The sequence below is a fragment of the Nanorana parkeri genome, unplaced genomic scaffold, assembly GCF_000935625.1.
Source record: "Nanorana parkeri isolate BGI_ZX_2015 unplaced genomic scaffold, ASM93562v1 scaffold2, whole genome shotgun sequence".
Lineage (NCBI taxonomy): Eukaryota > Metazoa > Chordata > Amphibia > Anura > Dicroglossidae > Nanorana > Nanorana parkeri.
In genome coordinates, this window is record NW_017306270.1 from 2,639,392 (window position 1) to 2,652,823 (window position 13,432).

Here is a 13,432-nt window from a genome sequence, read left to right on the forward strand (position 1 = left end):
AAATCGGTACTTGATTTAGGCTTACCTCCAAATCTTTCAACAGCCCCTTCAGGTCAAGTCCCCGTTTAGCTGCATCCCAATAACGGTATGCCCGGATGTCCTTAAACCCCGCATCAAGAAATACAGCGTTATGGTTTTCTGTATCAGGGATGAAGAGAGAAAAAAAAAAAAAATGTAAAAGATATATACAGAAAATCAACACAAAGCATAAAATCTGCTGCAAAGAAAAAAGTAACTTCAAAGCAAAGAGAAATGATCCCAGCTCTGCACCGCATTGTAAAATGGGAAAACCCATATGATCAGTGATCAGCAAAATACAAAAACGTTATGGAACCTTCCATCGTACTCCATAGGGATGCACCGATACTAGTATCAATATTAATGCCGATACAGAGTAGTTGGGCGAGTACTCGTACTCTCATGACGAGGGAGCATGGAGCCGGCCAATCAGAAAGCAGGGCGCCGCGTGATTACACGGCGCCCGGCTTACATGATTGGCTGGCAAGATGGGTCCGGCTGAAATCAGGAAGCCGGGTGGCGAGTCATTACACGCTGCCGGCTAATCAGGAAGCCGGGTGGCGAGTCATTACACGCTGCCGGCTAATCAGGAAGCCGGGTGGCGAGTCATTACACGCTGCCGGCTAATCAGGAAGCCCCCTCCCCGCCGCGTTTTCTCATTCCACTGCAGTGCAATCAGGTACAGGCCTACATGAAAGTGACAACACTGCTCTGAATTAAGGAGCAGTGCAACATCACTGCCATCCCATCACAGGAAGCTGCATTAGGTGGACTTCCCCCGGGCAGGAGCAACAGGAATTTGTAAGACTCTCCAGGGGGGACGAAGAAAAAACAAAGTACTGTAGCACATGTTAGTGTCAGGCCATAGGTTCGCCTTGCTCTGCGTTACCCCATAACAAGTTCACATTAGATTTACTGACTCACAAAGTTCTCCAAAGCTACCTTACTAGCAGCAGAGCTTGTGCTTCGTTTCATAACGAGAGAGGAGATCTAAAAAAGACAAAGTCTCACCCCACGAGGGTGAAGAGATGTAGATCGGGGTTGCAGTATTATTGGTTCCATTGTACCAGCGCCTCAAGAACTCCGCTCCAATGCGCAGAGCTCCTGTCCCACCAAGGGACTGCACACCACCGACCTGTAGAAGGAAACAAAAAACAGACAGACAGCCGAGTTAGAAAAAGAAAACAAATAGAAAAAACTAAAAAGGACAGACTTAATAAAAAGACTTGCGTGCATGTGTAAGGTTCCCAAGTTAGTTTATAGCAGGACACTGGAGGCAGTAGATGTGGACAGGTGCTGCCATCTCCCTCAAACAGGGGTAGCCAAACTCTGGCCCTCCATACTGTGGTGATACTACAAATCCCATGATGCATCTCTCTCCGGGAGTCATGGCTGTGAGAATCTTGCAATGCCTCATGGGATTTGTAGTTCTACCACAGTTGGAGGGCCAGAGTTTGGCTACCCCTGCCCTAAAACATGGTCCTAGTGCATCCTGGGGGCCCCAAACAGGAATACCAATTGGAAGCCCGAGTACACCTTCACTCACCCTATCTCATGGGAATTTGTTCAGCTTCTTACGATTGCTAAGGCGATGCGAGTACCTTATGGCTATTCCCCACCTTTCAGGAAGTCAGTATTTGCTAAGAAAGTCAGGAGGCTTCTGGGGCACATTTGGGAACATAAAAAAGGCTTAAAAGACCCAATTTTGTTAGTGCACCAAGCGCGCACGTTTACGTGGTGGGTGGCCAACCTTTGGTGTCTTCCAAACCTTTGAGGAGTAATAACGTGATTAGGAGGAATAAGGAGAACATAAAATAGAAGGTTACCCTATCTTCCTTGAAGGCAGGACTGTCCTCACCCAGAGCGATCCTGGAGGAGCTGGAGCGGAATTCTGGAAGTCCGAGAATCGGCAGGTACTCGTGGTTTAATGACTGGTCATTGGCTATCTTCTGCTCCACCTTCTTCACCACAGGCAGGACCCAGGGCTGAGAGTCATCTGTACGGTATGCTGGACACAAAATAGACAAAAAGGTTATACAAGCAGCAGTCCCGGGTTACGAACAGGATAGGGATTAAAGGTTTGTTCTGAAAAGGAGAACTATGAGGTGAGTGCTTTTCACTCACCTCCTAGTTCTAGCTGACCTGTGACAATGAGACTGTCACAGGTCGGCTCAGTAGATCGGGAGGTGAGCGAACACATAACGGCGTTCCGCTCACCTCTCGATCCTGTCACAGCTCTCTGCCGTGACAGGGGAGGGGCTGGATTCCCCCTTCCGATCCGCCAGCGCTGACTGGCGGAACGAACGGGGGAGGGGGCGGGTACACCTGGCTCTGCCTCTAGATAGGCAGAGCCAGCTGTCAGTCACGCAGCTGGGCAGATCCCATCACAATTGTCGGGACCCGCTTCAGCGTCTCAGTATACCGCGAGCAGCAGCTCGCGGTATACTGAGCTTAGGGTGACGGGAGGACGCTAGTTTGTGTCCTCCCGTTACACCTAACGAGAACTATGGGGAAAAGCCCTAACCCCATAGTTCTCCTTTAAGTTGAATTTTAATTTGGAACTGGTACATTTTTTAAATGCAAGTTCAGCCAAAAAAAGTTTTGGATAGCTTAGGGAAAGGTTAACCACCTGTAATGTTTGTTTTGCTGTGTGTGCAGAATGACCTATCCTGAGCCTGGAGGGGACCACGTGTGGCCCCGAAAGCGCTAGTTTTTGAATGGCGATGTTCCTTCAATAAACTGACTTTTGCTTATTTCATTGAACCATTGGCGTGCTGGTGATAGGTCTATAAATTTGCACGGTGCCATCCGTGGTCGCTGCAAGTACCCACCTGTATATCAGGTATTTCTATCCGGTAAGCAGTGCAACAAGATACTTGTTCTACCTGTTCAGAAGATTTCACCTCACTTTTTGTCCATGTGACAATTGGATTTTGAACATTTTGGGTTGTCGTGGAAACATGGGATTGGTGATAAAGCTTCAGTGGAGACTCCTTTTTCCCCATGATAACTCTTACTGAAGTGAATTTCCCTTCCTAGGGGTAGATTTCCTCCCACTTCCTGTTGTCTTAAGGACAGGAAGTGAGATTAAATCTTTCTAATGAGGATACAGACGGCAGTAAAAAGCTCACAGTGACCCGGAAGATGAGGCGGGCACCCCTCGTCTGCACGTCTAACAAGAGCCAACTTCCTGTAATGTACGTACAGTACTACAAACCAGACCCAAAGAGGCGGGCACTCCTCAGCATGAGCGCGTAGCATTACAACTAGCCTCTGTTTGTAAATAGGAGTCGAATGTATGTAACTCGGGGACTGCCTGTAATGGAGAAGAAAACAATCTGTCTGCGGTGTGCAATGTTCTAACCTGTGACCTATCAGAAATGTCCTCACCACTAACATTGAGAATGTCACTGCTGAGATCTGCTGATGATCAAAGATCAACTTTATTACAGGCAGAAATCCAAAGTACGTAAGCTACAAAGTTCCAAAGCCCGGTGCAACCTTGAAGAACATTGCACAACCCGCCCTGATGGAAAACACATTTATTATAGCGGACTCGTCTGCTTAGATGAAAGGGTTGGTCCAGCCAATCACTAATCTTTTAGATCTCTCAGTATTGAGATAAATGTCAGCAAGTTGAATCACCCACCAGACAGTCAGATCTCCCGGGAAATACAGTGCTAAGGTCTTCCACTTCCCCATCACCCTGAGCAGCCAAGGACACCGATAGGAATCTCCATACGTTCCCTATAAAAGCATTGCTCAGCACGACTTCCAAAAAGGAGAACCAATGGCTGAAGTCCATTAGATTAGAGCTGCAGCGAACGATTATTTTCAAAATCGGTTAGCCGATTATTACGTTCGATTAATCGGATAAAAAAGATAAAATAAAATACATTTTTTTAAATGGCTCCAGTTATGGTACTACTAGTTTGTATTGAGATTGCAGTCCATCGCAGGAGTAAGCTTGGAGCGGTGGAAGGAAAAAACCAAAAAACTGTGGCGTGCAATATAGTGAATGAAAATTATACAGCAATGAATGCAGAATGGCATCGGCTATAGAGGACTACAAAGCCCAGCAATAGTGCATTATACAGCACAATGCAGAATACCGCCAGCTATAGAGGAATACAACAAATCCCAGCAATAGTGCATTATAGCTGGCGGTATTCTGCCGTATAATGTACTATTGCTGGGTTTTGTAGTCCTCTCTAGCTGGTGGTATTCCACATTGCACCACTGTATAATGTATTATTGCTGGGATTTGTTGTATTCCTCTATAGCTGGTGGTATTCTGCATTGCTCTGTATAATTCCTTGATTTGTAGTCCCCTATACAGCGCACTGCAGAATACCACCAGCTATAGAGGAATACAACAAATCCCAGCAATACATTATACATACAGTTACATAGTTACATAGTATTTGAGGTTGAATAAAGACATTAGTCCATCAAGTCCAACCTATTAGGATCTCATTCTAGGAGTACCTGTACCCCTGTATATTGCGGTCCCTTAAGAAATATCGTACAAAAGTTTCTTGAACAATTCCACATTCTTTGCTGAAATCACCGCCTGTGGCAGTGAGTTCCAGACCCTAACTGATCTTACTGTGAAGAACCCCCTTCGCCCCTTGTGCTGGAATTTTTTTTCCACCAATTTTAGGTGATGGCCTCTAGTTTTTGTAACGGAGTTAATTTTAAATAGTTTATCGCCAATGTTGCTGCCACCATTAAACATTTTGTACATTGAAATCATATCCCCCCTTATTCTCCTCACCTCCAATGTGAACAGTGTATAATATACAGCACAATGTACCATCAGCTATAGAGGAATACAAATCCCAGCAATACATTATAGAGCACCGTGTGTGGGAAAGTGCAGGCTTACCTGAGCAGTCTTCCAGCAACTTGTTTCTGAGATCGGGCCTGTCTATCGGCGATTGTCATCACCCCACACCTGCTCCTCCTTACTTCTTATCCCCGCGTTCCTGTGCCGATCGTGGATGCGGGCGGTGAGCGTGAGGCAGGGAAGAGGTGCGGCGTGTGGATGCAGGTGGGCGGGTCTGGCAGCCGCAAGCGTGGGGTGGGGAGGAGGAGGTGTGGAGCCGTGAACAGGGCCAACCAATCGGAAGCTGATTAAATCGATGATTGAAAAAAATTGACAACTTTTGCAATAATCAATTATAATCGATTATATCGATTAGTTGTTGCAGCCCTACATTAGATCAGTGATTCTCATTCTGTGTAACCTCAGGACCCACATTTGTTTTTAGACATTAAGTGGCGAGCCAAGTCGCACTGCAATGGAACGCACGGCACTGCGGTACCGTGCATTCCGGTGCGGGCGATCCGTGCGATCCTCAGCTTGGGGTCCAGTGCTGGGCTTCTGTGCTGTGATGAAGCTCCATCCTTATGTGCATTGCTTGTACAACTGCCTTGTGTGGCCTGTAGAGACCCGCTAGAAGCCAGAATGTGACATCACTCCGGTCCAGGCACCTCTACGGGTCTCGTGAGGGAGCTGTAAGCAATCCATGTATGGATGAGCTCTTTCACGGCCATAGCTCCAGCCCACCCCACCTCAAGCTGACACTTGGCGCCAGGCAGCAAATTCTGAATGGCTGCTGTGCTAGTGCAAAGCTGAGGAGCCGCTCACTTAGAAAAAGGGAAGGCACGCGTCGACCCAATGAAAACGAGATCGCGACCCACTTTTGGGTCACGACCCACCAGTTGAGAACCAAGGCATTAGATAAAAAGGATTACGCTTACTATAAAACACATTTCCAACAATCCTCCATGACAGCCCTCAAGCAATTATCTCCCTGTAATAAAAAAAATTAGGCATAATCTTATATTTTTGGATAGAATGAAAAGGGATTAGAATCCCTGCCCGGTCTCCGTGTCCCCATTAGGCAGAATCACCCTCTCTAAAGGCTGTGACACACTGCGCGCGAAGCAGCGCGGAACGGTGGCGCGCTGCCTTCGCGAGCAGTGCGTCATGTAACTTTCTCCCCGACACGTCAGCTTGCGAGAGCTCGCCTAGCTGAGCGTGCCGAGATGAAAAACGTCATCTTCAGAAACCTGCACGTCAGGATGAGACGTCTGGACGGTTGTTACGCACGAGCCGATTGGCTGAAGATGCAGCCAGTCAATCATCTGCCTGCACTCAGAGCTCCGTGCCAGACAGCTTTGCTTCGCTCTGCGCGGCTTTGCTTGACTGATTTGGTGCAGTGATGCATGGGGGGCGTCTTAGCTGCTTATATGTGCCTGTGCCTTTAAGGGAGGTTGGGCTTCCTCCTGACAAACCTGCACCCAATCTGATCTTTTGCCATATGTGCTCCAAGATGGAGACTCATAATTTAGAGTTAGGACCGCACTATGTAGAGGTGCTTTGGCGCGGCTTTCACATTTTCTGCAGAAGACGTGTATCCAAGCCTCTGTTTTTAACCTTAGCGGTCAGACAAGTTTTTTTGCATGCTGGCTGGTGAGTGTGCTGGGAAACTTTTTGCTATTTTGCATGCCACGGGCTTAAAACTAGCCATACACCTATAGATTATCTGCAGATTTTCTATGGTCAGATGGAAAAAGTGTAACAGATTCCCCCATCTACGCTAAACTGTGTGTATGGAGTAATCTCCCACTGGGCCGAGCTTCAGTATATTGCTAGTCGGCCCCGCTGGCTCTCAAAATACCTGAACAGTCTGATTGGATGCCGGCATCGTTCAGGTGTATCGACTAGAAAGATCTTTATTTTAGGACCCTAGACCAAAATCAGCATTTAACCCTCGCAGTGCAGGGGGTCGCCCCACTACAAAGGTAGGTTTTTTTAGATTCCTCTTTTATTAGAAACATTTCAGAAATGCTTTTTCACCAGAATACATCATTGATTGAACCCAGACGGTACTTCTAACAGACTGGACCGCCATCGGGGGCATTCAGGAGATCAATGATGAGCTCGGATTAACAAAAGCTCAGGTGAACAAAGTCACAAACCAGAGCTGCCCAATACAGTCCATAGACATACCACCGATGCAGACAGAGCACATTTGTGCAATTATAGAGATTTGTAACAGAGTTGTAGGTGTGAGAGCTTCAGAAGCAGAGAAGGTCATCACATGCTTTGCCGGATGCTGATTGGTGAACAGGGAGCCGCCGATGGTTACACAATCAGATCACACATGGATAAGCATAACTCAAGCTGACTGCACTGGGTCACACAAGGGCTGGATAATAGCACGGCACCAGATGCTACGCCACATCTTTGATCTTAAAAGGAGTGGTAAAGTCCCAGCACATCCCCTCCTGTTATATCATCTGCATTGTAATAGGAATACATACCGGAGGTGTTTCTGATAATACAATTAAAGCTAACATGGAAACAAAATATTCCTTTTCTGCCTTCCGTCAACTTCCTGGATCCCCAGTGTGCTTTGCCATCTCCATTTCTCAAGACTACATCTCCCATCATGCATTGCTTCCAGCAAGCAATGATAATGTTACATTGTTCAGATGTTGAGTTGTAGTTCAGAAGGCAAGCTCTGTGACAGTGACATTATTGAGTGAAATGGTGTCAGCGCATTGAGGCAGTCCATCTCATGGGCATCTTCAATAAGAATCTTCTAGATGGATCTGGTTATTAGGAGCGGGATGGAACTTATGGAAATTCAATATAGAAATACAGATTTATTTTTAGATGCCCTTTAATGTCCGTCTTAAGGTGGCCATACACTCTACAACCATCGCAAGACCTTAGGTCTTGCGATGGTTGTAAAGTAATTTAAAAAACATACGATCTGCCCATCTTGGACAGGCAGATCGTACTTGCGATCATCGCAAGCCCGCCACGCTGAGGGGCGGGCTTTCTGATGGCCACAATGGTGAACGGGCAGTGTGCGCACACCGGCCCGTTCGGCATTTGTCTCCCGAGCATGCCACAAACCAGCCGAAAATCGTAAGATTTTCGGCTGGTTTTTGAACATGCTCCTTAGACAAAAGACGTGCGACCGTACAGTAAAGACGGTCGCACGCCTTCCTTACACTTTGCGATTATCGTACGATCGCGGGATTTCCTGCGATTATCGCACAGTTTATGGCATCTTTACACAGACGCAGTGAGGGGAATTTTTCAAAACTGGAGCAGACAAAATCTGGAGCAGCTGCGCACGGCAACCAATCAGCTTCTCTTTCTTTTTTAAATCTTAACTGAAGAATCTTGAGAGAGAAGCTGATTGGTTGCCGTGCACAGCTGCTCCAGTTGTGATAATTCCCCCCATTGTAATTTATACCGGTAACACTTCACAGCAACGTTGCAATGTCCAGTTGTGTCGCTCACGCACATTTCTGTATTTGCTCCAAGGAACTGAGCGACACTCCGTGTAAAGTGCTTCCTCAGCAGACTCGGCTCACATGTTCTTCTGTCTGAGGACATTTCGATGACCCGGGCTGCTGGTGAGAGGGCTCAGCGGTCGCCCATTATCACTAGAGGGCTGAAAATCTGCACTGCACACCCAGCCGCTTTCCTGTTCTGTCATTTTGTGCGTTTCAGCAAAATTCTACACGGTCGCGTGTTCTTCCTGTCCAATCCTCCATTCTTCTGTTCACTGCAACATGTCACATCAGCCATAAGGAATGACTGTGGAGTGTCTGGATGGATGAGCACAGGTGGCAGGTCGCCAATGCTCCTTAAAAATGACAGTCGGCGCCTATCTTTTGAGGATTTCTCTAGTTCTTGTCCATGGAGATGGCTCTTAGAGAACTATGGGGTTAGGGCTTTTCCCCATAGTTCTCCCCAGGGTCACGGGAGGACACAAACTAGCATCCTCCCGTCACCCAAAGCTCAGTATATTGGAAGCTACAGCTCGCTGTATACTAAGACGCTGCAGCCGGGACGGATCCTGACATTACTGTCTGGATCCGCCCAGCTGCGTGAGTGACAGCTGGCTCTGCCTATCTAGAGGCTGAGCCAGCTGTATCCGCCCCCTCCCGTTCCTCCAGTCAGCGCTGGAGGAACGGACATGAGAGGGGGGGGATCCCTGCAGGGAGCCGTAAGTGACCGTCACCACTCTCTGCAGGAAGAGGATCGAGAAGTGAGCGAGTAACGATATGTGTTGGTTCACTTCCCGATCTATTGAGCCGACGTGTGACAGTTTGTCACACGTCGGCTAGAAATATGAGGCTGAGTGATTTTCACTGACCTCATGGCTCTCCTCTTAAAAAGACTCCCATTGGCTCTTGCATTGGCCAGACTTGCTCCTGAACTCCATATTCATGTGTGCACGTCTGGGTTAGTAGCAGGATGGTGCGTAGGTTGCATGTCCCCAGAGGCCCTTTTATTACCAATATAATGCTATGTACATGTATTAGAATAGAAGGTGCTGTAATAGTGCACACAGCAAGAACAAAGCAGATATGTCTAATACAGAGGCATAACTACACATCACAAGGGGCCCATAGCTAAAATGTGATGGGGGTCCCCTGATGACTGGTCTCAGAAGTGCCAAAGACTCCTCTTGTGCATCAGCTTTCCTACACTGTAGACTTTACAGAAGATTAGGGTGTCATCAACCCTAAATTATACAGTGCTGTCTTCACATGTTCTATGTTTAGTTTGGATCAACAACCTAACGGGGCCCCTTACACCCCAGGACCATAGCAGCCGCCTAGTTAACCCCTTGGTGGTGGCACCAAACAGCCCTTTAAAAAAAGGAGGCACAACAGGAGGTAGACTCTGATCATGTGACTACTGTCACATGACCAGGACCCCATCCTACTGGATACTGATCATAAACCGTAACCAGGGGCAGTCAGTGATGGCTCGGTCAGTGTGCTGGGAGCGTACACTCGCCACAGAACAGTGGTTCAGCTGATGCGTACGGACGGCGTTAGGGCCCACCCGACAGGTGACACATATTACATTTTTGTTCTTGGGTTTAGATACATTTTTAAAAGACAATGGGGGGAATTTATCAAAACTGGAGCAGACAGAACTTGTGGCAGTTGCCGATGGCAACTAATCAGCTTCTATCTTTCATTATGAAATCTTAACAGAACAAACTGAAGAGAGATGCTGATTAGTTGCCCTGAGCAAATGCTCAAATTTTGATAAATTCCCCTCAATATGACTTGGTAAGCCGTTCTAGAAAACAGAATCCCCATTGCAGAGGCGATCAATGTTCAGTATTCAGCACCTTGGTGTTCAGTCTCTCTAGCTCTGGCTGGAGGATGGTCCTGGCTTGTGACTGACAGATGTCATGACAACCTCATCCCTTCTGACTCCCTAGTTAGAGTCAAGCTCATCTAGGACTACACTTCCCAGCATACCCTGGGTAGCCCATGCCTGCCAGGTCATGATGGGACTTGTAGTGTGGCCCTAGCAGGAGGCCGGCCAATGCCTGAGCCGCCTCACTCACCTCCCACTCCCAAGTTGACCTTGCGAGTGTCGCTGTCTGCACGGAAGTCTGCGGTGAGCTTGAAGACCGCTACTGGCGGGGCCTGAGGCACGGAGGCGAAGATGGAGGAAGCCATTGGAAGGACACCGAGCTATGACACCAGCTGAGAGCACACTGCTGCCTTCACCTTAACCTTCACCGGCTTAATACGTGGGGCGGAGACAACGACAGCCAATCACACCCCGGGAACCTGACAACGCCTGTCAACGTGATAGCGTCACTCGGCTGAGACAGAGCGAGCTGTCGGAAAGGTCCAATCAAACAAGAGAACGCAAATGAGCGGCCCTGGAACAAGACGGCATTGGCTAAACTAGAGAGAGGCGTGTTAGACGGGGCGTGGTTGTGGCGGAGTGACGTCATTAACGCGTGCGACTGTGTCCCTTGACCACCAGAAGCGGAGGGTGGTCAGGGGGTGTAAGGGCAGAAATGATCGTTAGAGGCCACGGTGGCCTGCAGGAGCATGCAGTCTGATATGTGTCACCTAGGCTGAGAGATTCTGGCTGGGCCTGGACCACAATGTGTGTTTAATGTGTACAAATTACTTGTTGAAAAATAAAAGATGACTTTAGGAAAGTTTTTTTGTCATTATATATATGTACACACAGGCTACTACTACAAGGCACTGCCACCTACTGGAATGGCAGGTAGATGAGAGCCAGGTGCACTGCCAGTGAGGGGAATATATCAAAACTGGAGCAGGCAGGGTCTGGAGCAGTTGCCCATGGCAATCAATCAGCTTCTATATTTCCTTCAACAAACTGAAGAGAGATTGGTTGCCATGAGCAACTGCTCCAGATTGTGTCTGCTCCACTTTTGATAAATTGACCTGCCTGCCACCTACAGGCACTGTCAGTGTCATCAAAACGGTGTGTGCACCTGGCTCGCATCTATCCACCCTTACAAAAACTTCAATTATTCCCATGCAGTGTGAATTGTAGTGAATGGGCGTCAACTTGGGTGGGATTGGGGGCGGGTACGTTGCGGATGTAAACATTAGGAATATATGGCCATACATGTACTCTGCGCTTGCTGCTTATTTACATAGCCCACCAATCACAGTCATGACGGGCTATGACAGACCCGAAGGGTCCTAATGGGAGGCGGGGCAGACAAGGAGTTCCCCAGGCCTGTCAATCAAACAAAGTAGTTTAGACTGGGAGCCTAAAGCCGCCCGGGTCCGCTTACAGCAAGTGGAGATGTAGTTACGTCAAATAAATAGAAGGGGGTCTTACAAGACTATTGGCCGGGGGGGATAGGGGGCACAGGGGTGGAACAGAAAGTTCTCTCTCAGGTCCACTCCTCTGCTTAGTGGGCGTGTGCATCGAGCATACCCCTATGGTAACAATACATTTTCCTGTATAAATAGTCGCTCCTTCTGACTGCCTACCCCTCTATATAAACAATAGCCAGCCTGCTATTGGCTACTGCAGTTTGCATTAGCCAATAGCAGGCTGGCTATTGCTCCCCGTTGTTTACATTCTGATGCCCAACCGCGGAATCTAGTTGCCAGCTGGCAGCAAGATGTAAGCACACAATTTCATTTGCAACTATTATTATATAGGATTTATATAGCGCCAACAGTTTGCACAGCGCTTTACAATATAAGGAAGACATTACAATCACAATACAATTCAAGGCAAGATGGTAAGGAGGGCCCACAATCTAACGGGAGGGGGAAGTGATACATGAAGAGGTAGCTGTGTGGGACTGAATTGGTTGAAAAAGTGATAGTTCAGTGGTTAGTTTGAGGTGGGATAGGCTTCCCTGAAGAGATGAGTCTTTAGGGATCGCCTAAAGGCAGTCAACGTGGGAGATAGATGGACAGGTTGGGGTAAAGAGTTCCTGAGGATGGGAGAGACTCTAGAGAAGTCCTGGAGGTGAGAATGGGAGGAGTTGACAAGGGAGCTAGACAGCAGGAGGTCTTGGGAGCAGCAGAAGAGATGGTTAGGGTGACACTTAGAGACAAGGTTTGAGATATATCCGGGGACAGAGTTGTGGATGGCTTTGTAAGTGGTTGTTAATATTTGGAATGTTATCCTCTGGGTGAATTGGAAGGCAGTGTAGGGATCGGCAGAGGGGGGTGGAGGATGGAAGCTAGTGTAGGGGTTGGCAGAGGGGGATGGAAGCCAGTTCAGGGAATGGCAGAGGGGGTGGAGGATGGAAGCCAGTGAGCCAGTGCAGGGATTGGCAGAGGGGGGTTGCAGACACTGAGCGGTTGGTTAGGTGGATAAGTCTGGCAGCAGCATTCATAATAGACTGAAGGGGGGAGGAGCCTGTGTAAATAAATACATTTAGTAGCTAACAAAATGTTAGTGTGCATCAAGCCATCGGCTAAAAGAAAAATCACATATTATATTTATATCCTCAATTTATTATGCCGGTTGCTTGAGAGTGCCGGTTGCTTGAATACCGGATAATTGGGAGTTTACTGTATTGCCAAACTCATTTTTTTTACATGCTCCATTTGGTGTATATTGTGTGACTTTTCCACAAAGGTCGCCTTTTGCGATTTTTTTTTAACATTTGGAGCACAAATTACGTCTTCCTGTTCAAACTTGAATAGTTATTCCAGCTAACATCCCTATTGGCCCTTTACTGTGATTGGACAGTAACATTTACATCTCCAGAATAGAAATCACAAAAGATCTAATCGCTCCAATTCTCCGGCTGCGTTCATGCTGCATAGATCCCGCAGGTGCAGGCAAGTGGTGCGTGTTCACCATCAACGCATTCAGTCCTTAAACCGCCGCACTCCACAGGTCTCAGCAAATAACTCCAATCTTTATTGTAATCCAAAAGCGTGTAAACATCACAAACAAGCTCCCCAGACCAATCAGAACCCCTTCTAACATGTTTCACCGATGTGGCATATCCATAGAGGTCTATGAACAAGCCGTATAGGTGAAACGCATCAGTGGGGGGTTCCGACTGGTCTGATTAGTTTGTTTGTGATGTTTACACGCTTTTGG

General features: G+C 47.6%; 1 protein-coding gene across 1 annotated transcript in view; it reads right to left on the reverse strand.

The window, feature by feature from the left end:
• Positions 1-10,652, reverse strand: part of GOT1 (glutamic-oxaloacetic transaminase 1) — a 20,400-nt gene extending 9,748 nt beyond the window's left edge. The window contains exons 1-4 of the mRNA XM_018558026.1: positions 10,425-10,652; positions 1,845-2,026; positions 1,030-1,153; positions 26-138 (exon numbers count right to left, since the gene is read on the reverse strand). Of these exons, the coding sequence (XP_018413528.1) occupies positions 26-138; positions 1,030-1,153; positions 1,845-2,026; positions 10,425-10,539 (534 nt within the window). The 5' untranslated portion in view covers positions 10,540-10,652. The remainder of the gene's footprint in view (positions 1-25; positions 139-1,029; positions 1,154-1,844; positions 2,027-10,424) is intronic.
• Positions 10,653-13,432: the final 2,780 nt, after the last annotated feature.